The sequence below is a fragment of the Sus scrofa genome, chromosome 8 (genome assembly GCF_000003025.6).
Source record: "Sus scrofa isolate TJ Tabasco breed Duroc chromosome 8, Sscrofa11.1, whole genome shotgun sequence".
Taxonomy (NCBI): Eukaryota; Metazoa; Chordata; class Mammalia; order Artiodactyla; family Suidae; genus Sus; species Sus scrofa.
The window spans coordinates 29430200-29455912 of record NC_010450.4 but is presented as its reverse complement, the minus strand read 5'-3'; the positions used below and the strand labels follow the sequence as shown (position 1 = coordinate 29455912).

The 25713-nt window shown below is 45.6% G+C and overlaps 1 protein-coding gene across 5 annotated transcripts in view; it reads right to left on the bottom strand.

The window, feature by feature from the left end:
• Positions 1 to 25713, bottom strand: part of TBC1D1 (TBC1 domain family member 1) — a 220231-nt gene that overhangs the window by 134662 nt on the left and 59856 nt on the right. The window contains exon 1 of one of the 5 annotated variants that reach the window (XM_021101103.1): positions 7043 to 7266. The exons of 3 other annotated variants lie outside the window; for them this stretch is intronic. In XM_021101103.1, coding sequence (XP_020956762.1) covers positions 7043 to 7072 — 30 coding nt within the window. In that variant the 5' untranslated portion in view covers positions 7073 to 7266. Of the gene's footprint in view, positions 1 to 7042; positions 7267 to 25713 lie in introns of those variants that run through there. One more of the 5 variants, XM_021101104.1, reaches the window with a different exon arrangement.

Sequence of the window (25713 nt, the reverse complement as noted above, 5' to 3'; positions counted from 1 at the left end):
TGAGCCATAGCGTAAACTACGGACTTTGGGTGATGACGTGTCAGAGCAGGTTCATCAACTGTGACAAATGTACCACATTGTTTGGGGATATGGATGACAGGGGAGGCTGTGCCTGGGTGGGAACCAAGAGTGTATGGGAAATCTCTGTACCTTCTGCTCAATTTTGCCATAAACCTAAAATTGCTGAAAAAAAATACAGTCTTTTTTAAAAAAAGAAAAGGGGGAGTTCCTGCAGTGGCACAGAGGGTTCAGAATCCAAGAACAGCTGCTCAGGTCACTGCGTAGGCCGGGGTTCAATCCCACCCTGATGCAGTGGGTTAAAGGATCCGGCAATGCCGCAGCTGCAGCTCAGATTTAATCCCTGGCCTGGAAATTCCCATATACCGTGGGTGAGGCCATAAAAAATAAAACAGGAAAATGAAAGGAGGGGGTAATTTGAGTCTATTTTTCAATAATAAATTGATGCCAAATCTATTATAATATCCTAATGGTATCTGGGGCAAAGTGAAATGCACTGAAAAAGAGGAAACGCCATCAAAGTATTTTTTAAATCTGATAAACTGAATAGTTAACATGTAAAAATGTTCAAATTTGTCAAAAGGTCCAAGAATATACAATGCAAATTTTTCCTTTCACTTCTATTCTCCCTCCAGACACCCAATTTTATTAAAGTTGATTTTTTTTTAAGTTTTATTTCATAGGACACTATTTCCACTATTATCCTCCCAGATACAAGTAACTATTCTGAAATCATGGCATTTGTTCCAAAAAATATGTGCAACTCCTACGTCTAAAAGGAGGTATAACAGAAAATATCTAAACCGAGAACCGTGCTACTCAAAATGTAGTCCCCAGACCGGCAGCATCAGCAACCTGGGAGAGTGTTGGAAATGCAGAATCTTGCCTTCCATCCCAGGCCTCCTAAAGCAGAACTATATCTTTAAAAGATGCCCCAAAATGTAATAAAACTCATTGAGTAATTGAAAAATAAATAAAAACAAAAAACAAGAACAAACAAAAAGATGCCCAAGTGACTTGTAGGTACTGGTATAAATGATACCACCTCTTCTCATGGAGTTTACAGGCTGAGACAAAATACTCAAAATAACTGCACCACAAGATACACAGAATGGACCATGAAGCCACAAGAGCTTGGGGAGAGATCAGCTCTAGACTCTAAGGAGTCTCCACTGCCCCAAGAAAAAAATGTCAGCTCCTCTGAAGGGGCCTGTGTGCTGCACACATCCTGGCCCCTGCTCATCTATCCAGCTCACCCTCTGCTACCCGCTACTGAAGGTTTCCTGACAGCCTGACCAACAGCCAGTCACTGAGGTTGCTCCAAAAGGCCTGCAGGCCTCTGCGTGTGCCATGCCAACAGCCTGGCACACCCTGCCCCTCCCCAGCCAACCACAGGAGGGGGCTGGAGCCCCTCCCTGCTCTCCCGTGGCATAGGCCAGATGGTTGATGTCCACCCTCCCCGGCCAGAGGAGTTCCTTCAGGGCAGGAGAAATTCCTCGTGGTTATTTTCTGCTCACTTTAGTATCTTCATGCAAAGAATGAATGAATGAGTGGTCAGAGATGCTTCAGGGAAGGGGTGAAGATGAGGTTTTGGTCAAAAATGGAAGAGCAGAGCAGAGGCACATTTAGGCTAAAATCGGATTAGGTTATTTGTTTAGGGGAACAAACTATAATTTGCTTTTTTCTCATTATGAGATCTGCTCTAGGCTCAGTGTCCCTTTGTGGATTAGGTGGGTTTTCTACCCCTGCTCTTCTCCCTTCTCAATTAATAAAATCAACCTGTTCCCAAATTATTGTCACTCTGAGCAGCTAGAGCTCCTGAAGCCCAGAGACAGGCTGCTGCCACTACTGGACAAAAATGCCCCACAGAAGCGCTGCTGAAGTCCTGGTCGGGGCTACACCAGCTTGGCTTAGCACATTTTTTTTAATTCAACGAGTGGTTTATCTATGACAAGTTCTTTCCTCTTCATTAAACTCAAACATGCACTAATTAAAAGTAATAGAAATCAAAATTCCCATTGTGGCACAGTGGGTTAAGAAACCAACTGCAGCAGCTTGGGTCACTGCAGAGGCGCAGGTTCAATTCCAACCCCGGGGGCTTGGGTTAAAGGATGCAGATTCAATCTCTGGCCCAGGAACAGCTATGTGCCACAAGTGTGACTACTGAAAAAAAAAAAAAAAAAGAGCCATAGTAAGTCTACAGGCAAAAAAAAAAAAGTTAATACATTAAAATTTTCCATCGCAAGTGAGGATGCCACCTCAGCGACAAACCAACATCAGACTGACTCCAGGCAAGACGGCAGAACTACCGCCTACATACTAGCTATAGTCAAAGTCACACTTTACAGGAAGGCTGCTGTGCGCTAGCAAACAGGAGAGCGAGGCCAACTGGTCAGAGGCACCCAAGGTGGGTTGATCCAGTCTGCAGGAAACCTCAGAGGAAAGTAAATAAGCCCAACGCCAGGACGCAACTGTGCCTGAAAGCTGTGGTTAGAAGCAGCTGAGCAAAGAACAAACCGTGCTTGTATTCAACACAGAAGAAGCAATCCGTGACTCGGGCATTTGCAGCAATCTCAGACACCATCTCAATCACTTCAGCATATAAAGAACAGGCAGCACTGCTACCTCCTGCCTGAACCACAGGAGCCTCCTAAGGGGTCCCCTCTGCCTCCTGGGACCACAGCACCACAAGCAAAGCCCACCTGATGCCCTCGGTGGCCCTAGCCTGGCCCAGACACCCCTCCCCAACTTGGGGCCCAGGTCACTGCTTCGCCTGCCTTCTTCCCACTGCTCCACAGGCCCCCTGCCAGGCCTTGTTCCCTGCTGTTCTCTCTTTCCAGGACATCCTCTTACCACTCAAGTGAAATGCCACCTCCTTGCCAGCCAAGCCCCCAGTCACTCCCTAACCAACCACCTCACTAACCTCCCTTCCTCACACTCACCACCATCTGCAATTATCTTGTTTTGTTTATCTGTTTGCGCCCTTTCCTTCTTTTTTTTTTTTTTTTGGTCTTTTTAGGGCCGCACTTGCGGCATATGGAATTTCCCAGGCTAAGGGTCGAATCAGAGCCACAGCTGCCGGCCTACACCACAGCCACAGCAACACCGGATCCTTAACCCACTGAGAGAGGCCAGGGATTGAATCCGCAACCTCATGGTTACCAGTCAGGTTCGTTACCGCTGAGCCACTATGGGAACGAACTCCCTGTTTGCTTCCTTTACTGTCCCTCCTGCCAAGAATTTGAGCTCCATGAAAACAAGGACCTGGTCTCCCTGTTCACCACTCAGCTCCTCAAATAGTATCTGGACCACAGGAGGCGCTCAGCAACTATGTCTGTGTTGCACACATCTGTTAAATAACCTGTTGTGCGAATAACGCTATAAACCCATGGTTTAAGCTAGGCCAAAAAAGGAAAAACCTGATTTTACATAAAATATTAATTAGTGCTGGAGTACAAGTTTACAAAAGGATTCCTCCCCTAATGAATTTTTAAACATTTGCCTTACAATGCTTTAGAGTACACGCTTTTTAACAGATAAACCTTTTGTGCAAAATGAAGTCCTCCAGGGCATGAACAGTACCTGGTACACAGAAGGCACCTACAAAATACCCACTAAACACATACATAATCATGCACAGGAAAACAGCTTGGCACAAGGCATGAGCTATATGAAACTGCACTTGGCTCTAAGGACACAGCAAATATAGCTACATTTAAGTCTGATTTTCCATTTCATCTGATAAACTGACACATATATTTAATATCCACCAATTAGAGACACTAGCAATAATCTTAGCCATCATTTTCAGGCAGGTGCAGATCCCAGTAAATTGAGAAAGTTACCTGGCAGTTCTGTTGCTGTTAGCCTTCACCAACAAGTATATGGAGGCACAGAAACAATCAACAGAAATACTCAAAACTGCCAGGCTGTTGGGAACATCTGCAGGTTTAGCATAAAAAAAAAAATCACAAAGCTTGAGAAATTTGTTTTTATTTACACACTGTAACCTAGGTTAAAAACTCCAGTGTCCCCAGTGATGACTGATCAAGAAACCACAGCTCAGGGAGTTCCCATCGTGGCTCCGTGGTTGGCGAATCCCACTAGGAAACATGAGGTTGCGGGTTCGATCCCTGCCCTTGCTCAGTGGGTTAAAAGATCCGGCGTTGCCGTGAGCTGTGGTGTGGGTCACAGACTCGGCTTGGATCCCGAGTTGCTATGGCTCTGGCGTAGGCTGGTGGCTACAGCTCTGATTAGACCCCTAGCCTGGGAACCTCCATATGCCGCAGGAGTGGCCCTAGAAATGGCAAAAAGACAACAACAACAACAAAAAAAAACAAAAGAAACCACAGCTCTATAAAACCTGGACCCATTTTCAATATAATATACACCTGCCTCAATGTTGCAGGGCATGCCTAACTTTAAAAAGTGTATTTTAATTTTTCTTTCAACAGATAATCTCTTTGAAATAAAATTCTTCCCTGTTTTGGCTTTTTTCTCACACCTTGAAGTTACTTACTCTATACATTCAATATAAACACCATCAATGCATCACCCAAGAAAAACAAATTCATGTTCAGGTAACCACCTACACCAAGTGACACACACTCCCCTTCTTAAGAGGTGTTGGGCTGCAGGTCAAAGCAGGACTTAGATGTGCAAGTATCTGTATGATCTGTGTGCTCATATGCATCCGTGTGTTCTTGAAGAGTCATTCTATAATATAAATGCGCTTTGGAAGTATCCACATTGTATCATCTGTGCCTCTTGTTTCTACTTTTAAAACATTTCCTAGTGTATAATGCAAAGTGTGCTAATGACTTGTCTTTTAAGTGAACACCAAAGAGGTTCCACAGCAAGCCACTCATAATCTATAACCCCAAGAAATGAATTTTCAAAGAGCAACTTCATATTTTAAAAGCTCTCACAGAATAACATTGTCTACAAAAATCAATTACAGGATGTAATTTACAATAGCACAATGCCTAGAAGAAATGAAGTATTTTTAAAAACTACTTTTTTTTTTTTTTTTTTTTGCCATTTCTTGGGCCGCTCCCGAGGCATGTGGAGGTTCCCGGGCTAGGGGTCCAATCAGAGCTGTAGCCACCGGCCTATGCCAGAGCCACAGCAACACAGGATCTGAGCCGCGTCTGTGACCTACACCACAGCTCATGGCAACGCCGGATCCTTAACCCACTGAGCAAGGCCAGGGATCGAACCTGCAACCCCATGGTTCCTACTCGGATTCGTTAACCACTGTGCCACGACAGAAACTCCTAAAAAAACCACATTTTTAAAAATTACACCAAAGACTGATAATTTTGCTTCAAATGCATTTCATAGTTTCTGGTTGTTCTGCAGCTTAAACAGTTTTGAAATAAGATGATTCAGAATCTAGATCAAGTTATCAACATAATGTTCACTGACATGAGATTTTCAAAAGTACTGACAGTTGGAAAAAGCTGACAATCCTTGGAATAGTCCTTGATATTTTCTATTTTGAAATAAGGCTTGGGTCTGTTGTTTTCACTGTCTGTCACCTCTGTAGGCCAATGTAAACAAATTTCACCTCACTCCTATAGTGAAAAGCATCTTATTAAATATGTTTTGGAAAAGTAAATAAAACAGCACTAGCAGTAACTTTTAGATTTACTTCTTGATTTCGGAGTAAAACAACATAATGAATCTATTTTTTCTCCCTTTGACCTTACAGTATAACTGTATAACAATATAAAAGTAAACTCAAATCCTCAACCTAGAATGAGTAAGTAAAATACAAACAGGCCACATACCCCGACTCGCTTTTCAAACTACACAACATTTTTAAATTTTAACATTCTTTATTAAAAACAATTAGTTATCACTTCAAGCCAGAAAATCTGGGCATTATTAATTTTTCTTTAGAACAAAACTTGTTTGAAACTCACTTTACTACTAGCTATGTTTCAGGAAGTGAAGATTCTGGTGAAGATGGGAAGAGAGAATAGGATACAGTGCCTGTCTAATAACTCATGTTATCTGGTTTCTGTGTCTCCATTTTATTAGCACTTAAAAGATAAGCAAAGCCTTATTTGACTCATAAATAGGTATTTATAAAAATGTACTTTAACACTCTAAAAAGGCACTGCAGCATAACTAGAGATAGCACCACGTATTATTTGTAAAGGATCACAGAAGGGCTAACGGGTTCTCTCAACATGAACTAATTGCTCAACCAACCTGCCATGCCCCAAGACCGAGTCCCTGCGAAGCAGCTAGAAGAGGAGCCCCCGCTAGAAAGGCACCCTATTAACCCCTCCCGCCTGTAGAGGCTTCGTCATTCAAAACACACAAACACCTGGTACTGCAGGAGGGTATTACTCTATCACTGCCTTCTCAAACGGGTGGGAACTCAGAAATCCAGTCCAATCCCTTCGTTTTTGCAAGAGCGCAAGTGACCCGGACTTGTAACGCTTAGTGATTCTGAAGGCGCCAAGGTTCTGGGGAAAATAAAACTTTAAGGAAATAAAAAGTAAAGAATTTACATTTAAAATTCACATTCCCAAACCTGCCCTTGGAAACCGGGGAGTTAAAAACAAAAGACAGATACACTCTAAGCGCACCCAGTTCCGCCTCTCGGCATCCCCAGTGCACTGTCCCAGACAACCGGGCACAAACCCGTATCCAGGACGCCGACACGCTAGGTCCCGCCTCTGGGAAACAGCCCGCGGAGAACCCACGGCGCGCGGGGGGTTGCAGGGGCCTTACTCTGCCCACCTGTGAAATGGGCGTTACGCCGCCGGCCCGTTCGCCCCGCGGGGAAGAAAGGCTAATGAATGAGAACCACCAGGTGAACGCCGGGGCCGCTCTGGCCGCTCTCCGGCCGCGATCTCCGGGCAGTCCCGCGGCCCCGCCGCGGTCAGATTCCCACCCCCGGCGCCGGCGCCCGCGGCTCTGGACCCCCACGGCCCGACGGTAACCAAAGCTCCCGGGCCGCCAGCTACCGTAACGGGCGCCGGCCCGACGCGGCCCCGACGCCGCCTACCTTGGCCACCCAGCTGAACAATGGTGACATCGCGGGCCGGGCGGCGGCTCGTGGCCCGCCGCTCCCGCTCACTCCCGCCGCCGGCCCGAGGGGCGGCGGGCAGCCGGGGGCGGGCTCACGGCGCGGCGAGGCCGGGGCATGGCTCCCCCCGCGGCGGCGGTGGCGGAGGCGACGGGCTCCTCCCCGCTCGTCACCGCTTGGAGAGGTCGCGCCCGCAGGGCTGCCGGGCCGAGAAAGGGAAGTGGGTGGGGAGAGCGGGGGCGGGGAGGGGGAGCCGAAGGGAGGGGAGGGAGCACGGCCGGCCACGCCCCCGTCCCGCCCACCCCCACGCTCGGCTCGCGGCGGGAAGTGGGGACCCGAGGGGGTCGCCCTCCTCTGGGATGCCCCGGGCCGCGGAGGGGAGGGGTCGTAAACCCTGAGGGCTAGCGACACTGCTTTCGGGGCCAGCGGGGTCCCTTTCGCCCAACTTTCAGAAAACTAGTAATTCCTCTCAATGAGGTTTGATGAAAGCCCCAGAGTTGGAGCGAACACAAAGCCCGCCCAACTTTCCAGGGGTTACTACCCCCACCCCCATAGCGTTTCTTCCTAAACGCTCCAGATTGCTGGTAACAAAAGGGCTAGTGTTTCCCCAGCTCCTAATACCTTTATATAATCAAAGGTGGTTTGCTTAGAGAAAGAAAATTCAGCTGTTGAGACTAGAAAGTGGGGCTTCAGTTCCTGCCAGCCAGGAGGTTTCAGCAACGTGAGAAATGTTGCTTTCATCAGTTTTCCTCTCTCCCAAGGCAAGATGATAAGCAGTGTAGTCAGTTTATAGCTACAAAGGTTAAGCTGAGTTTCCAACTCTGACGCCCAAGAGTTGCACATTGGAAAAAAAAAAAGAAAAGGCCAAAGGTCACATTAATGGCCAGTGTGTAAATGTATGTGTCATGTTGAGCCACTTAGTTCCTAGCCACCCTAGCTCTAGAATTTTGCTTCTTTCCTTTTGTCATGTTAATTGTACCTTATCTTCATGACAGGCCAGTAGACATTTAATGATGTTCTCCAATTGCCTGGCATCTGAGTTAGATGGGTATATTTGTTATCTACCGCTATGTAACAAGTCACTGCCAAACTAAGAAGTGGCCAATACGTTAGTTCCCTTCTTGGCACAGTGGTTAACAAATCCAACTAGGAACCATGAGGCTGCAGGTTCGATCCCTGGCCTCGCTCAGTGGGTTAAGGATCTGGCATTGCCATGAGCTGTAGTGTAGGGCACAGACGCGGCTCAGATCCCCCACTGCTGTCAGCGGCTGCAGCTCAGACTAGACCGCTAGCCTGGGAACCTACATATGCAGCAGGAGTGGCCCTAGAAAAGGCAAAAAAAAAAAAAAAAAAAAAAAAAAAAAGTTGCTAACAGCTCCTGTGGGTCAAAAATTCAGGAGCATCTTAGCCGGGTGCCTCTGATTCAGGGCTATTAGTCAGGGGCTGCTGTTATCTCAAGACTTGGCTGAGACACAAGGATCCACTTTCGAGCTCACACACGTAGTTGTTTCCAGGATTCAGTCCCTTGCAAGCTGTTGGCCTTGGGGCCCCAGCCTCCTGCTGCAGCATGTGGCTCTCCCTATAGGGCTGCTCACAAAATGGCAGCTGAGGAGTTTAGGTCATGGCTCAGTGTTAATGAACCCGACTAGGATCCATAAGCATGTGGGTTTGATCCCTCGCCTTGCTCAGTAGGTTAAGGATCCGGTGTTGCCGTGAGCTGTGGTGTAGGTTGCAGACATGGCTTGGATCTGGTGTGGCTGTGGCTGTGGCGTAGGCCAGTAGCTGTAGCTCCAATTGGACCCCTAGCCTGGGAACCTCCATGTGCCGCAGGTGTGGCCCTAAAAAACAAACAAACAAACAAACAAAAATGGCAGCTGGGATCCCCCAGCATAAGTGATCCAAGAAAGAGTTCCTGTCCAAGAAGGAAGTCAGCTGTTCTCTAAACTAATCTCAGAAGTGACCTCCCAAGACTTCTGCTGCATTCCATTTGTTAATATCCAGGAAATAAGTCTGGTCTGTACTCAAGGGAAGGGGCATAAATACCAAGAGAGGACCATGGGGAAGGGAGAGGTGTCTTTTTTTTCCCTCCTCCCAGGTAGGATGCATGGGCACAAGATAAAGGATAAAGGCATGGTGAAAGTCAAGAGTGATATTCTAATAGAATCTACCTGGGTAATTGAAAAGGGCCTTCAGAGCATCTTAGGGAAGTGCTATTCTTTCCTTCTTTGCAGCCATTTAACCAAATCTTTCCCTGTTGCCCCATCACTTCCCCAAGCAAGTGGAAGAGATAGAGATTGAGAGCTCTGGGAAAGTGAGTGCCTTGGTGGCCCTTATAGCCTTTCTACTCAACATGCGGTCCATGGGCCAGCTGCCTCAGCATCACCTGGCAATTTGGTAGAAATGCGGACTCTCAAGCCCTGCCCGAATCCAGTCTTCCAGAGTCAGATCTTTCATTTTACCATGACTCTGCATGGCTGGGGTGCATCTAAAGTTTGAAATGCACTTAGGACATGAGATTCGTTGACATTGTCCTTAAAATAGTAACAGCCCTTGAGAGAACAGCTAAAACTGCCTTTCATCCTTATGACAGTAAGAACTAGCTCAGAAAACAAGAGACCTAGAGAGTTATGGGGAAGTGACATCATTTTGATGAGAGTGGATGGACAGCTAAGGACCAGGCAGGACAAGCTGGATGGATGACCATTGTCATCATACACCATCACTCCAATCCGCAGCCTGAGCTCTACAGCAGTGCCCAGGACTGAGAAGCAACTCTGGGGAAAGGATGAGCGGAACCCAAAAGGGACTAAAGAAACCTGAATTATCTCCAACTGACTGAGATAATTTTTTGCTTCTTCGGCAGGAGGTAGGGAGGCAAAAAAGAGGAATTACATTAAATTTAGAATGAAAATTGCACTTCTTGCAAAAAAAAAAAAAAATTAAGTCAGACCAAATCCTGAATATAATAGTTACAAAGAAAAGTGTGCAGGCAGGAAATAGGCACATTCAGGCTTCATTGTTTAAAGCTGGATCCAATTTTCCATGTATATACACATCAGGGTGGAGTCTCCTGCAGATCCTGGTTTGAACTTGCCTAAGCCTTACATGCCTTTTAGACTCAGAAAGGTCTCTGTCTGCTCCAGTTCTGATCCAGGACTGGGCAGAATCACTCGTTTCTGGGGAAGGTAAGGACCTTTCCAATGTGTGGGCTTGACAGTAACGTGCCGGGCTCTAATACCCAATACACTAAGAAATATACATGAAAGTTCTTAATTCCCAGCCAGCATGTAGCTTGTTAACAGAAACTCTGTTATACTCTGGAAGTTCATTAAAGGGAAACTGTTAACATCAGACAATTTAACGGATCTCATATTGAAAATAATTTTTCTTAAAATACTGCATTTCCTCCCATCTGAAAAGTGTATGTTCCGAGAAATTGTATATTCCCTCAGGAAAGGAATATACGTAAAGAGAGGGGCATCAGTAATTTTTAATAGCTCCCCAGTGATTCTCTTTCAGCCAGAATTGAGAAGGCTTACAGATTGAACAATCACTGCTCCAAGCTGCTGATGCTCCCAGCCCTGACTCTCTATTGGAGCTACCTGTGATGCCAAGGCAGGTGGGTAACAGAGGAAGGAGGATGATTTGGCTGCTCTGTGGCAGGGTTGAATCCTCAAAGGGCAGGCAAGTCATATATACATGTGAAGAGGGCCAAGTGTGACACCATAAAGAATGAACTGTGGCATCTCGGAGAATGTGTGCTCAATTATTAAATCACTCCACTCCACCAAGACAAATGTGTGAGCCGGATGAATTCAGGAGGAGAGTCAACATTGGCGTCAACCTCTGGATTTACTTAAACCTTGGAGCAGTGTGTGTGTGTGTGTGTGTATGAGAGAGGGAGAGGGGGATTCTGGTTATTAGCCAGGATTGAGAACCACTCCCATAGTTCTCAATCCCTTATTTTAAAAAAAGATATGGTTGCTCTGGGTAGAGCAATAGGCTATCCAAATAGGCCTGCAGAGATCAACACAAGAAGGAGCTACAGAAAATCTGAGTCTACCATCTAAGTAACCGTAAAAGGAAGCTTTAATGTCTCACCATCTCAGGTTTCCTGAGACATTAAGGGACGACTAAAGGGGGCCGGGGGTCGGGGGGCCCAGGAACTGGAAGAGCTGCTCATCTACCAAACCTGACCATAACACCAATAAATCTGACACTCCTGCCCTACTCTTTCCCCAGGTTCATCCTTTGCGGAGGAGCAAGGGGCCAGGACAGCAAGACCTGAGCGTTCAAGGGGAGATGCCAAGAGGCTTCGCTCCACCAGCTCAAATGTGGGGGGTGGGGAAGCGGGAAGCACGTTAAAGCATGACTTCACTCTGTACCCTGTTCCTCGCACCACAAGACCCAGTTAAAAATAGAGCCATTGTAATCCCAGCGACAAGGAAACTCAACTTGATTTCAAGTGAATCCAAACCATTTGGTACTTGGCAGCTATGATTCTGACACCAGCTGCAATGTGTTTTGTTTCTTTTTATTCCCACATCACCCTAATCTTCTAGGACACCAACTGAGTGTCCTATAATTCACCTCAATTCTGACACTATCTACCTGAGATAGTGTCAGATCCACAGGTTAAGGGCTCAGTCCTACAAAACTGCCCCCCTACTCCCAACTTCAGACGCCAATCGCAAGTGCCAGTTGCCACCTGTGCTTCTGACCAACTAGCTATACATTAGAGGTTCCACCAACCCCATCCTTGGGTTTGATTAATTTGCTAGAATGGCTCACAGAACTCAGGGAAATATTTTACTTACTAGATTACCAGTTTATTATAAAAGGATATAACCCAGGAAGAGCCAAATGAAAGAGATGCAGAGGACAAGGTATGGGGAAAGGGGGCAGAGCCTCCATGCTCTTTCTGGGCACACCATTCTTTTCAAATCTGCATCTGTTTACCAACCAAGAAGCTCTTCCAACCCCATCCTTTTGGGTTTTATGGAGGCATCATTACATAGGCATGATCGATTACATCATTGGCCTTTGGCAACTGAATTCAAATCTCCAGCCCCTTTCCCTTCCCCATAGTTCAGGGGGTGGGACTGAAAGTTTCAACCTTCTAATCTCTAGGTTGGTTCCCTTAGCAACCAACCTCCCTCTTAAAGTGACCAAGCAGCTTTCCAAAAGTCACCTCATTACCATAATAAAAGACACCTTTATCGCTTTCCTTACAGGAAATTCCAAGGGTTTAAGGAGCTCTGCAACAGAAAGGGGGACAAAGACCAAATATATGTATTTCTTCTTGTAAATCATGATACAACTGATCATGATACAACTGATGAAGCATTTATTCGGTTTGCAAATATTCATTAGCAGCTTTTGTGTAAAGCAACACCTGTCCTAGCAAGGAAGAGCAGAGGTGACCAAACTTGAAGCCTGCCCTGAAGGGGCAGCAGGAAGAGTGAAAACCTCCAAGGCTCCACGGAGTCCCAGAGGAACGAAAGATAACTTCCGGCTGCAAAGGAAGAATCAGCATCCAGGCTGGAAGACATCAGGACTTTTAAGATGGCGATGAGGGAACCGGCTTTCTGGGAAGCAGGACCAGCTAGCAGGACTGAAGGTGTGGTGCTCATTTCTGGCAGTCAAGCCTTACTAGGGCAGATGGGAGAGAAATAGGAGCTCACACTGCGGAGAGAACATTTTAATAAATGGTAGTTTGCAGGTGCACAGGCACCCTGCACCAGCATAAAAGTTTGTTTCCAGAAAATATATTAGCTGAGGGTACTATCAAATTCTGAAAAGTCATAAAAAAAAAATCCCTATGAACTGAAAACATTACGTCCATGAAAAAAACTTGTTCATGAATGTTCACAGTAGCATTATTCTTAATGGCTAAATAACCCAAATATCTATCAGCTGATGAAGGGGTAGTGTACAACAGAATTTTATTTGGTTATAAAAAGTGATAAAATGTCAATGCAGGCTACAACATAAACGGATCTTGAAAACATTACAACTAAGTGAAAGAAGCCAGACACAAAAGACTATATATTGTATGATTCCACTTATAAGAAATAACCAAGATAGATAAATCCAAAGAGACAGAGTAGATCTGTTGTGATTTCTAGGGTTTGGGGGAAGGGAAAAATGGGGAGTGTCTACTAATGAGTATAGCGTTTCTTTTTGAAGTGTTGAAAATATTTTGGAATTAGATAGAGGTGATCAGTACCCAACTTTGTGAATAACATTAAGACCCCAGATTTCATGGCCTGTGAATTATATCTCAGTTTTAAAAATCCCTCTATGTGGTGATGGTTTAAAGGCCTTAGATAAAGTCCCTGAGCCTGTATAATAATGGAACCCACACTTCAAAGGGTTGGTTTCAGGATTAAATGGGATGCATATAAGCACTCAGCCTGAATCCTTACACAATCCTGAGTAGGTGCTCAGGAAATGTCAACTGATGTTCGCTGGCTGTCGTAGTAGTAGTAGTAAGTAGTAGTAGTAGAAGAAGGAGGAGGAGGAGGATTAGGAGGAGGAAGAGGAGGAGGAGAGGAAGGAGAAGAGGGAGAGGGAGAAGGAGGAAGAGGAGAAGAAACTTCAGCTGTAGCAACAGTTGGTGGTGGTTACTGATGGGTATGTGTGATGGTCAATTTTAATGTGTTGCTGAGATATGCCCAGATAGCTGGTCAGCATTATTTCTGGGTGTGACCCAGGGTGTCTCTGAAAGAGATGAGCATTTGAATGGGTAGAGTAAGTAAAGAAGATCAAAAGAAGATCACCCTCCCCAAAGCTGGGTGGACATTATCCAAGACATTGAGGTCCGGAATAGAACCAAAGGTAGAGGAAGGGCGAATTCTCTCTCTCTCTCTCTCTCTCTCTCTCTCTCTCCTTCTCTCTCTCTCTCTCTCTTCCTCCCTCTCTCCTTGAGCTGAGACATCCATCGTCTCCTGTCCTCAGACATCACTGCCCTTGGTTCTCAAGCCTTTAGACTCTGACCAGGACTTACACCATCAGCACCCACCCCCACACCCCATTCTTAAGCCTTCAGACTTTTTCTTTTCTTTTTTTTTAAATGGCTGTTCCTTGGCATATGGAAGGTCCCATCCCAGGGATGGAACCTGCTTCTCCACAGCAATCCTAGCTGCTGCAGTCAGATTCTTAACTCACTTGCCACAGCAGGAACTCCAAGCCCTCAGACTTGTACTGAACTACACCACTGGCTCTCCCTGTTCTCCAGCTCTCAGCTGGCAGATCGTGGGACTTCTCAGCCTCCATAAACACATAAGCCAATTCCTATAATAAATCTCCTCTTATATTTATATCTGTAATATGTCCCATTGGTTCTGTCTCTCTGGAGAGCCCTGACTAATACAGCATGACATGTTATAAACAAAGCAAGCAAGCCAAGGTGATGGGCTGGAGATCTCAAGTTCAGGGTGGGGTTTATAGACAAACAGTTGAGAGCAAAGAAGAAATTGTGTGTAGCCAAGACTAATTCTGGGTCGGGTCCCCCCCCCCCACCATCTCTCAATATTTTCCCTCCCTCTTATGGGTTGTGGAGTCTAGCAGTACAACTGCACTCCTGGTGTTACTTTCACTGTCTAAGCCTTGGCGTGAATCAGCCAAGATTTGGCTGGTAAGTTCCTGTCATTCTGGGCAGAGGCTCGGGGTGCACAGGCATTGCCAGCCTCTCACACATTCAGATGGTTCAGATATCGCTCCCTAAAAAATGGACCCTGCTCGACCAGGCTGGTAATCTCGCTTTTCTCTTCCCCACACATCCCATCTATGCCTCTTGCTTTTTCTCAAGCACATACATGTACTCATACATTAAAAATGATGCCAGAGTTCCTGTCATGGCTCAGCGGTTAACAAACCTGTCTAGCATCCATGAGGACATGGGTTTGATCCTTGCCTTGCTCTGCGGGTTAAGGATCCGGCGTTGATGTGAGCTGTGGTGTAGCTGGATCCCACGCTGCTGTGGTGTAGGGGGCAGCTGCAGCTCTGATTCGACCCTAGCCTGGGAACTTCTATATGCCACAGGGGCAGCCCTCAAAAGACAAAGAAAATACTACAAATAAAAATGATGCCAAATTCAAAATGGAGTCTTTGGGTGGCAAGACTGAGTATCTGAAGACCAGCCTCAAAGCAAAGAATGCTCATTACATTAGTGAGTACATGTAAAAAAGTACAAGGGAAGAGTGGAAGGATGTTTGTGAAGACATTAGGAGATAGACACTAAGTTCAGGGGATTAGCTGAAGAACACTCTACTTTGACAGATCCGTGCCAACACTGAAATCAAGGTCTCTAAAATTTATGGTTACCAAAGGGGAAATGTTGCAGAGAGGGATAAATCAGGACACTGGGATTAACAGATACACACTACTACATACAAAATAGGTAATCTACAAGGACCTACCACAAAGCACAGGGAAATCTACTCAATACTCTGTAATAAGCTACATAGGAAAAGAAGCTAAAAAGGAATGGATATATGTATATGTATAACTGATTCACTTTGCTGCACACCTGAAACTAACACAACAGTGTAACTCAACTACTCCAATAAAAATTTTTTAAAAAAATTAAGGCCTTTGGAGTTCTTCTTGTGCTCAGTGGTTAATGAGTCCAACTAGAACCATGAAGTTGTGGGTTCAACCCCTGGCCTTGCTCAGTGGGTTAAGGATCCGCATTGCCGTGAGCTGTGGTGTAGGTTGCAGATGTGGCTCAGATCCCGAGTTGCTGTGGCTCTGGCGTAGGCCAGCGGCTACAGCTCTGATTAGACCCCTAGCCTGGGAACCTCCATATGCCGCAGTGCAGCCCTAGAAATGGCAAAAAGACCAAAAAAAGAAAAAAAAATTAAGGCCTCTAATTTTATGCTTTGATTTTCTGCATCAAGTTGCAGTTTGTTAGCCAGAATAACAGCAAATAAATGTTTAATAGGAACATTTTTAATGTTCCAGCCACCTTCACTACATTGCAAAACTAAAAGCTGGCTGAAGCCCAGCTGGAAATCCGAAGACTCTGTAGTGTAAAAAGGGAGCCATTGAACTTGTAACTGTAGAGGGAACCAGGCAGTAACAAATTCTCCCAAGAATAAGTTTCACGATGCCATTTTCCTCTCTGCATTCAGCAATCTTATTCCAACAGAAATTTACTCTATGATAAATTTCTCTCTTCATTAGAAATACCAATCAATTCATTTAATGTGACACTTCAAAATTAGCTAAATGAATATATTTCGCTATTAAATCTCTTTCCCTTCTCAATGTTTTGTTTAATACGTTCAGTAACTATGTATACTGTTTGGCTGGTAAGACATCCCAAAAATAGCAACAGTGTTTTTCTATATTTAGCTCAGCCTATAAAGTTTAAGCAAATAATCTTCTTTCCAAAGTATTGCACACACATGTTTCTAATTCACGGAAAAACCCAGCGGCAATGAATTCATAAAGGAAAACACAGTGAAAATTTGGAGTTAAAAAATTTCTGATAGCCTCACCCTGTGTCATAACTAAACATAGATGCTCAGCTTTAAACTCAGACACTTTAATTATAATTTTTTTTTCTTTTTTCTTTTGGTTTTTAGGGCCTAACCTGCAGCATCTGAGGTTCCCAGGTAGGGGTCAAATCAGAGCTACAGCTGCTGGCCTACGCACAGCCACAGCAGCACCAGATCCGAGCCGTGTCTGCGAGCTACACCACTGCTCACGGCAATGCTAGATCCTTAACCCACTGAGCGAGGCCAGGGATCGAACCTACAACCTCATGGGTCCTAGTCAGATTCGTTTCCACTGTGCCACAATGGGAACTCCTAATTATAATTTCTAATAGAAGCATGAAAAACACCACTTTCACAGCACTAATTTCACCAAAAAATAGCTTTTTTCCCCTGGAGTAAAGTTATATTTTTCATAAACATGAGACTGAAAAACTTCAGTTCTATTTCCTGGTCAAATCTATTAGTGAATAAAAATCAGACCAAAACTTCCTTTTCCCCTTCTTTCATACCAAATCATAATTTCCTTTTTCCCTCAAAAAACAGGTGGTTTAGTTTACCTTTGGTTAATTTCCCACTTCTAAAACAATTTTTGTTCATTTTCATCTATTTAAATGTGTCATATTTCAGTCCAACAACCACACTCCTGTCATTTACCCAACTTAGGTGAAAACATGTCCTCCCAAAACCCTGCACACTGATATTTATAGAAGCTTTATTCATAATTACCAAAACCTGGAAGAAATCAAGATGTCCTTTAGTGGGTGATTGGATAAATCAACAGTGGTACAACCAGACAATGCAGTATTACTCAGTGCCGAAAGGAAATGAGTAACCAAGCCATGAAAAGACATGGAGGAATCTTAAACGCACATTGCTAAGTGAAGGAAGCCAATATGAAAAGGCTGCATACCCTATGACTCCAACTACAGGCAGCACTCTAGAAGAGGCACAAGTGTGGAGACAGTAGAAAGATCAGTGGTTGCCAGGGGTGACAGGTGGGAGAGGAAGGATGACAAGACAGAGCACCAGAGTTGCCGTTGTGGCGCATTGGGAACGAATCCGACTAGGAACCGTGAGGTTGCGGGTTCAATCCCTGGCCTCACTCAGAGAGCTGAGAGCTGTGGTGTAGGTCGCAGACGCGGCTTGGATCTGGTGTTGATGTGGCTGTAGTGTAGGCTGGCAGCTATAGCTCCAATTCAACCCCTAGCCTGGGAACCTCCATAAGTGGCAGGTACAGCCCTAAAAAGCAAAAAAAAAAAAAAAAAAGAGCAGAGAGGATTTTTAGGGCAGTGAAAACACTTTGAATGATACCATAATGATGGATGTATGTCCTTGTACATTTGTCCAAACCAATAGCATGGAACTATGGACTTCAGGTGATAATGATGTGCTGTGAAGGTTCGTCAACAAATATACCACTATGTTGGGAGGTGTGATAATGTGGGAGGCTGTACCTGGGGGGTGGGAGTGGGGTGCAGGAGGTACATGAGAAATGCTTCCTGCTCAATTTTGCTGGGAACCTAAAAACGCTCTTAAAAAACTCTTGGAAAAATCATCAGGTTTTAGACATCACTGAAACTCCATCAATGTTCTATTTTGTGTGTGCTTCAGTATTTTGGATCAGAGCTGCACAGCAAGCACCCAGAAAGAGGAAGCATAACTCTTCTGTGTTGGATACCTGTGCCTGGTACAGAACCATGCACTCTGCCCAGTCACGCAATGCAATCTGTATCTGTGTCCTCGCTATAGCTTGAGACTCTTACAAAAGGTCCACCAAGCCAGGTACACTTGCACCTTATCAGGAGTGTGCCTGGATGCTAAGATCCTCGTGCTGTGTTCTTAGGGGCACATCCCTCTAAAAACTTTAAGACAAGGTCTCTCTGGGTTCACCACTTCGCAAAGGAATGCACAGGTTACAAAATAAACCATCAACTGCATCCTGGTCTTTATACAGAGCTGGAGAAGATAAATAACTCATGATGGCTTTGACAAGACATGCAAGGGCTGAGAAGATGCAAGAAGACAGAAATGGCTTCTCTTTTCCATTTGTGCAGGAATCAAATGTGGGGAAGCCTGAAACAGCTCTCCTCACCTGGAGATTTTATTTATTTATTGGTCTTTTCGCTATTTCTTGGGCCGCTCCCGAGGCATATGGAGTTCCCAGGCTAGGGGTCTAATAGAGCTGTAGCCGCTGGCCTATGCCAGAGCCACAGCAACGTGGGATCCGAGCTACGTCTGCGACCTACACCACAGCCACTGAGCAAGGGCAGGGATTGAACCCGAAACTCATGGTTCCTAGCCGCATTCGTTAACCACTGCGCCACACAGGAACTCCCTCACCTGGAGATTTTCAAACACGGTAGAGGTTACGCTCTGGTGAGAGGTGAAGGAAGATAAATTCAACCCTCAGATGAGGGTCAGGATCACAATTGTTTAGATTGGTTTGCACGCAGCCCCTTGGGCCTCCCCCTCCATGGAGGCAGCTCCTCTTAGAGGATGGACAGGGGCATCCAGGTGTGCACAGCTAGTTTCTGCCTGCCCACGACTGGCTCTGTGACCTCAGGCAGCTCGTGTTGCATCTCTGGACCTGTTTCTATCTTGTAAATTTTGTCAGATAGACCATGATCTCCCAGGTTCCTTCCAACCTTCTCTTGGGAATGCTATGGAATACATGCTAATTTAAATGCCCGTGATGGGTTTGTGCCTGGCAGCCTTAGCTCAGGGTCAAGGTAGAACAGAAACATACCTGCTCACCAATCTCAAGGTCAAAATGCCACAAAGGTGCCAACTTGGAACTTTCCAACCTACAGTTGGATTCTTAACTCAGGGGAGAGGATGACAAGAGTGGCGGGGGTCACTGTCTGAGGCAGCCCTTCTCCAAGATCGAGGGTCAGGAAGGAACAACATCCACTGAGCACTTATTACATGCCAAGTGTTTTCATATATCATCTCATTCACCCTCACATCTCCAAAGCCATAGGGGCTGGGCCTTCCGGAGCCTTTGGGGGTCAGACCCCTGCCCTACAAAGCTGCAGGGGCAGGACCTCTGTCCCAGTGTGTCCAGAAGGTGGGACCTGTACCCAGTGGGCCTGGAGGGCAGAGAATCAAGCCAAAGACAATAATTCTAAAGCCTTAAGATCTCATGGAGGATAAGCAATGAGGTCCTCCTGCACAGCACAGGGAACTATATCCAGTCTGCTGGGATAGAACATGATGGAAGATAGTACGAGAAAAAGAATGTGCATATGTGTGTGTGTATGTATATATATATATATATATATGACTGGGTCACTATTCCGTACAGCAGAAATTGGCACAATACTGTAAATCAACTATAATTTTTTAAAGTGTATATATCAAAAGTTTTCTTTAATTCTAATTGGCTTACAATGATCTGTCGATTTCTGCTGTACAGCAAAGTGATCCAGTTACTCATTTATACACAGTCTTTTTTTCACGTGATCCCCCATCATGTTGCATCACAAGTGATTAGACAGAGTTCCCTGTGCTACTCAGCAGGATCTCGTTGCTTATCCACTCCAAATGCAATATATATACAGGATCTCATGAAGTTTGCTTTGTCGTTTGGACTGACTTGGGACCTATCATCCTTTCATCTCTCTGATTTCTCCCTTTGAAATAAGAATGTCTTTTCTATGCTTGCCCCACTATTACACATATAACGCATTTGCATTCAAAGGTTCAAAGCTGGAGAGAAATTTGCCTCAGGATGAACCACATCTTGTGTCTCACCCATACCTGATTCAGGTAATATTTAGATGAGACTTTGGATTTTGAATTGATGGTGGGATACAATAAATGCATTTTGCATGTGAGAAAGACATGAATGGGGGGAAGACATGGATGTCCTCCCCAAAGTTCCAATGTTGAACCCCCAGGGCCTCTGCGGGTGTGATTAGGTCATGAAAGTGAGGCCCTCGTGAGTGGAATTAGTGCCCTTATAAAAGTGACCCCAGAGAGAACTTTCATTCCTTCCACCATGTGAGGTTACAGCAAAAAGACAGCCGTCCATGAACTAGGACTCCCGCTCCCAACAGACACCAAATCTGTCAGCACCTTGATCTGGGACTTGCCAGCCTCCAGACTGTGAGAGAGAAATTTCTGTTGTTTATAAGCCATGCTGTCTGTGGTATTTTGGGTACTGCAGCCTGAATCGGACTCCGATGAGTACAAGTAATAGTAACAGAATATAATGTGTGTTGCGTGCTTACTGTTTACTGGGTGCTGCTCACACCAGCAAACCTTTGAATTGTGCTCATACTGGGTCAGGCATTGTTTTAAGTGTTTTCCACGCATGAGCTCGGGACTGGGATCATGCTCTTTCGGATGGGGGAAGTGAAGGGACAGAACCAGGCTTCGGGCTCAAGCACTATGTCAACCTGACCACTCTACTATCCCAATTATTGTCTCAAAACTCTGCTGCAAGCTGTTATGTATTGTTCTGCAAATAAAGAAGCAGAGGTTGAGCAAGCAAAATCAGTCATTTCACCCAAAGTCTTACCTGGGTAGAGCTGAGGCTCTCCCTGCAATGTCAAGAAAACCAAGGTCCTAAGTGCCCTCCCCATGGGGCTTCGTGAGCTAAGACTTCAGGGATCTGGTCTGGCCAAGAGATGGTCTTAAGACAGACACCAGCAGATTGCAGCCAACAGCAGGCTTTGGGAGGGCAGAAGTTCTGCCTCTCTTGTGGAGCCAGGGGCTGGGCCAATGCCAGCTAGACTAGATGGAGGTGAGCTTGAAAGGGCAGCAAATTGCATTGAATCAACAAGTGCATGAGAGACGGAGGAAGGAAAGGAAGCCAGTTCTCTGAGTCGGAGTCAGCAGGGCGCTTCTCAAGGGGACCTCAGGGCCAGGGGCAAGTAAGAAGGAAGTGAGGCTGAGAGCAGGCTCCCCAGGGAGGCCACCTGGGGCTGGCAAGCCAGACCCAACCAGAGCCCAGGACAAAGCAGGGGCTGGGCTGATGGATGGCAGGGGAGGCAGGTGCAGTAGTCCTCCCTGTCAAAAGTTGGCCTGGCTGATGGACAGGGACCCCTGATCTCCCAGTGCCCAGGAAATTCAGCAGGGTGGGGTATGGGCCCTGCATAGGTTAATGAGAACCTAGTCTTGGATTGGATGTGTCAGTGGATCTAGGACAAGGTTTCTTTATGTGACAAATGTCACCTTGTCCTTCCTCTCCAAGGGCCACTGCAGGCCAAATCCAAGAAAAAGACACAGGGCTCTTCTGGGCCAACAAATGCTGCTTTACAGTTTCAATCCAGCAAGCAGTGATTTCAGGTACCCAACTCTTGTGCTTATCAATGGAAGCCACTGAAGTATCCATTCATTCCTGCAGTCATTGATAAATATCTGTTGTGCATGTCTGCACACCAGTCCCTGGAGATGGTACAGTAAACAAGCCACCTGCCCCCAGAGGAACATCATGGGGTCTAGGGGGCCCGTACAGCAAGTAAACAGGAAACTGCACGACTAAGTGAGAAGTGCTGCTGGAAGGAAAAAAGAGGGTGCTCAGAAAGTGTGCAGAAAAGGCCTTTAACCCTCTAAGAGGGCCTGCCTGCAACGAGTAAGGCTGAAGGGTTTAAAGACACACCTAAGGCCAAGTAGAAATTAGCCACTGGAGAGTAAATGACAAGCAAGATTATCCCTAATCTCTAAAGGAGTAGAATCTGATACTGAACCTTTTATTACATAACGACACCCTTATTTTCTAAGGTGTGTTTTTGAATTATAAAATATTTTTTTAAAAAAAGGAGTTCCTGTCATGGCTCAGTGGTTAACAAATCCGACCAGAAACCATGAGGTTGCAGGTTCGATCTCTGGCCTTGCTCAGCGGGTTAAGGATCCGGCCCTAGAAAAAGGCAAAAGACAAAAAAAAAAAAAGAATCTGAATGCAGCAGCTTGGCCCAGGGGCCCAGTGGCCTAAAGGCTCCCGAGGTGCAGCAGCTGCAGCATAGGTCACAGGTGCAGCTTGGATTCAATCCCTGGCCTGGGAACTTGCCTACGCACAGGTGTGCCCATAAAATTTTTTTTTTTTGCACAGATATACCTATGTGTATTTTTTTAAGAAGAAAAATGTTACAAGAATAACCACCAGCTGCACTGGGTGTATTGCTCCCCCCGGCCGTTTTATATATTAACCCCATAAGTGTCAATCTGCAAACAATATAAAGAAGGATTTTGTGCTTAACATTTTTTTTCCTACTTGGTATCATAGCGTATATATTCTTTCAGAAGTTGCTTTTTTTAATATTCAACACTGTGATATTTTAACTGCTGAATAGTATTCAATTATCTTAAGATTACCGCACAATTTAATCATCTCTTTCCTTTTTGATGGATAGTTAGATTTTTACCAATTTTTTTCTTTTTACCATAGCAGCAACACCCCTGTATTTGTCTCCTGTGCACATGTCCACAACATATGCCTAGAAAGGGAATTGCTGGGATAGGTGTGTTTATATCTGCAGCTGTGCCACATATGGCCACATTCTGCTGCCGAAACCCTGAGCCAATTTATACTCCTCCTGCACGCTTATGCTCTTCTTTCCTCACATCCTCACCAATCCTGAGGTTAGCAAGCTCTTGAATTTTGTCAACCTGATGAGTGTGATATGTTATTATTTTCTCACTTTAATCTGCGTTTCCCTGGTTGCCAGTGAGATGTCCGGCTTTTCATATGTCAAATGGCCATTCAGTTTCCTCCTCCGTAAACTGCCTGTTCACATTGTCAGGCCATTTTTCTTTTTTTTTTTTTTTCCTTCTATTTGCTTCTTAAGGTCGAACCCGGGGCATACGGAGGTTCCCAGGCTAGGGGTCTAATCAGAGCTGTAGCTGCCAGCCTACGCCACAGTCTATGCCACACAGGATCCGAGCCACATCTGTGACCTACACCACAGCTCACAGCAACGCCAGATCCTCAACCTACTGAGCAAGGCCAGGGATCGAACCTGCGTCGTCCTGGATGCCAGTCAGATTGGTTCACCACTGAGCCACGATGGGAGCTCCTCTCAGGCTATTTTTCTACTGGGTTGTGCTTTTTTTTTTTTTTTTTTTTAAGTTGGTTTGTAGAAATTCATTAGAATTCTTTCTCCCAGAGTTCCCATCGTGGAGCATTGGGAACGAATCCAACTAGGAACCATGAGGTTGCAGGTTTGAGCCCTGGCCTTGCTCAGTGGGTTAAGGATCCGGCATTGCCATGAGCTGTGGTGTTGATCACAGATGTGGCTCGGATCTGGCGTTGCTGTGGCTCTGGAGTAGGCCGGCAGCTACAGCTCCGATTCGACCTCTAGCCTGGGAACCTCCATATGCCGCAGGTACGGCCCTAAAAAGGACAAAAGACAAAAGACCAAAAAAAAAAGCTTTCCCCTGATCTAGAAAATTCACTAAACCCTGGAATTCACCAACCCCAGAGCAGCTCCTCAAGCCTCACAGGTGATCGAGACTGACATCAGACACCTACCAGAATCCAGGGCGTAGGCATAAAGCTGCTTTAAGTTATAAGACATTAGAAGCAAGATGAGAATTCATGAATATTATTTAAGCATGCAGACATTCTAAGATAATCAGTCAGTCCAATCAATGTCAGTCCGAGCTGCAAATGTGTTTCCTAATCTTCAGCACATCAATCTCTCTCGATTATCGCCTTTGGCTTCCAGGACCTCCTCAAGGCTTCTATTTGGTTCGTGCGAGACTAGAGACGTCGTGGGAAGCTCTTGACCTGACCCTGGCCTTTTCTCCTTTCTCCTTTGCTATTTCCTGTCTTCTGATTTCTCTGCTGGAGCCAAGCTTGTGCACACATCCTTCAAAGCAGGAGGCTCAGTAAGGAAGCAGTGTAGGAATGGCACAGCTTGGGGAGAGTTAGAAGGAATATGATCCACTTTATTTATTTATTTATTTTTGTCTTTTTGCTATTTCTTGGGCTGCTCCCGTGGCATATGGAGGTTCCCAGGCTAGGGGTCTAATCGGAGCTGTAGCCACTGGCCTACGCCAGAGCCACAGCAACTCGGGATCCGAGCCGAGTCTGCAACCTACATCACAGCTCACGGCAACGCCAGATCGGTAACCCACTGAGCAAGGTCAGGGATCGAACCCGCAACCTCATGGTTCCTAGTCGGATTCGTTAACCACTGCGCCATGACGGGAACTCCTGATCCACTTTATATTTAAGTAGAATGTTAATTATAGCAGAAATCGTTGTTGTAGTAGCTAACTTAGGTGCCCAGAGCATGATCTGGGAGCCACACGACCTCGTGCAAAGAGGGCGGGCCAAGGTCAGACAGAGCTGGGTGGGGTGTCAGCCTATAGCTTACTGCAAGCCTGGAGACCTGGGCGAGTTTATTTAACATCCAAGCCCTATTTCCACAATCATAAAATAGAGGTAACGCCCATCCTTCAGGCATTTGAAATGCTCAAAAGCACTTCGGTAAAGTGGAGGGCAACCAATAAAAAAAACCAGCAGCATTTTTAGCATTTCCTAATTTATAATGTACTTTTGCATACATAGTTTCACTTCTTAGTAACCTTCAGTAAGTCCGAGTCTTCCATTTTTGACTCAAGTACCACCCCAATGTTCTTCCAACTGAAAGGTGCCAAATATTTTTCACCCTGACTTCTCTCTCTTGCCAACTCTGATCTGTTGGGAGAAGAAATCTAGCACTTAGTGGTGACAGAGTCACAGGCCCTGTCTGGGCTTGGCGGTGTCGTCACAGGTGATGAGGTCTGCTGTGGGTACCACATACTGGAGTGTGGTAATGACCACATCCATTTGCCAACCCGCCTCCAGCCTCTTGATTCACAGCAGCAAAGGGTCACTTCTGTTTCTAAGGGCTGGAGAGAAGTTGAGGGCAGTGTTGCAGGGAGTTCTTTCAGTTCAGTATGTTTGTTCTCTAGTGCATTCCAGGAATCTCTGACTCATTGCCACATGTGTGTCTGCATTTGAGTCCATTTGCAAAAATACACCTATTTCTTTGCATAAGACCCATCTCAAAAATGAAAGGCCATTCAAAGATATTAATAGAACTCTTACTTGTAACAGGAGACAGCTAGCTAGGAGGTGAGAGCCATGAACTGGGCCTGGTGTATTAAGTGATTAATTAATTAATTTTTAATTTTTAGGGTCGCACCTGCAGC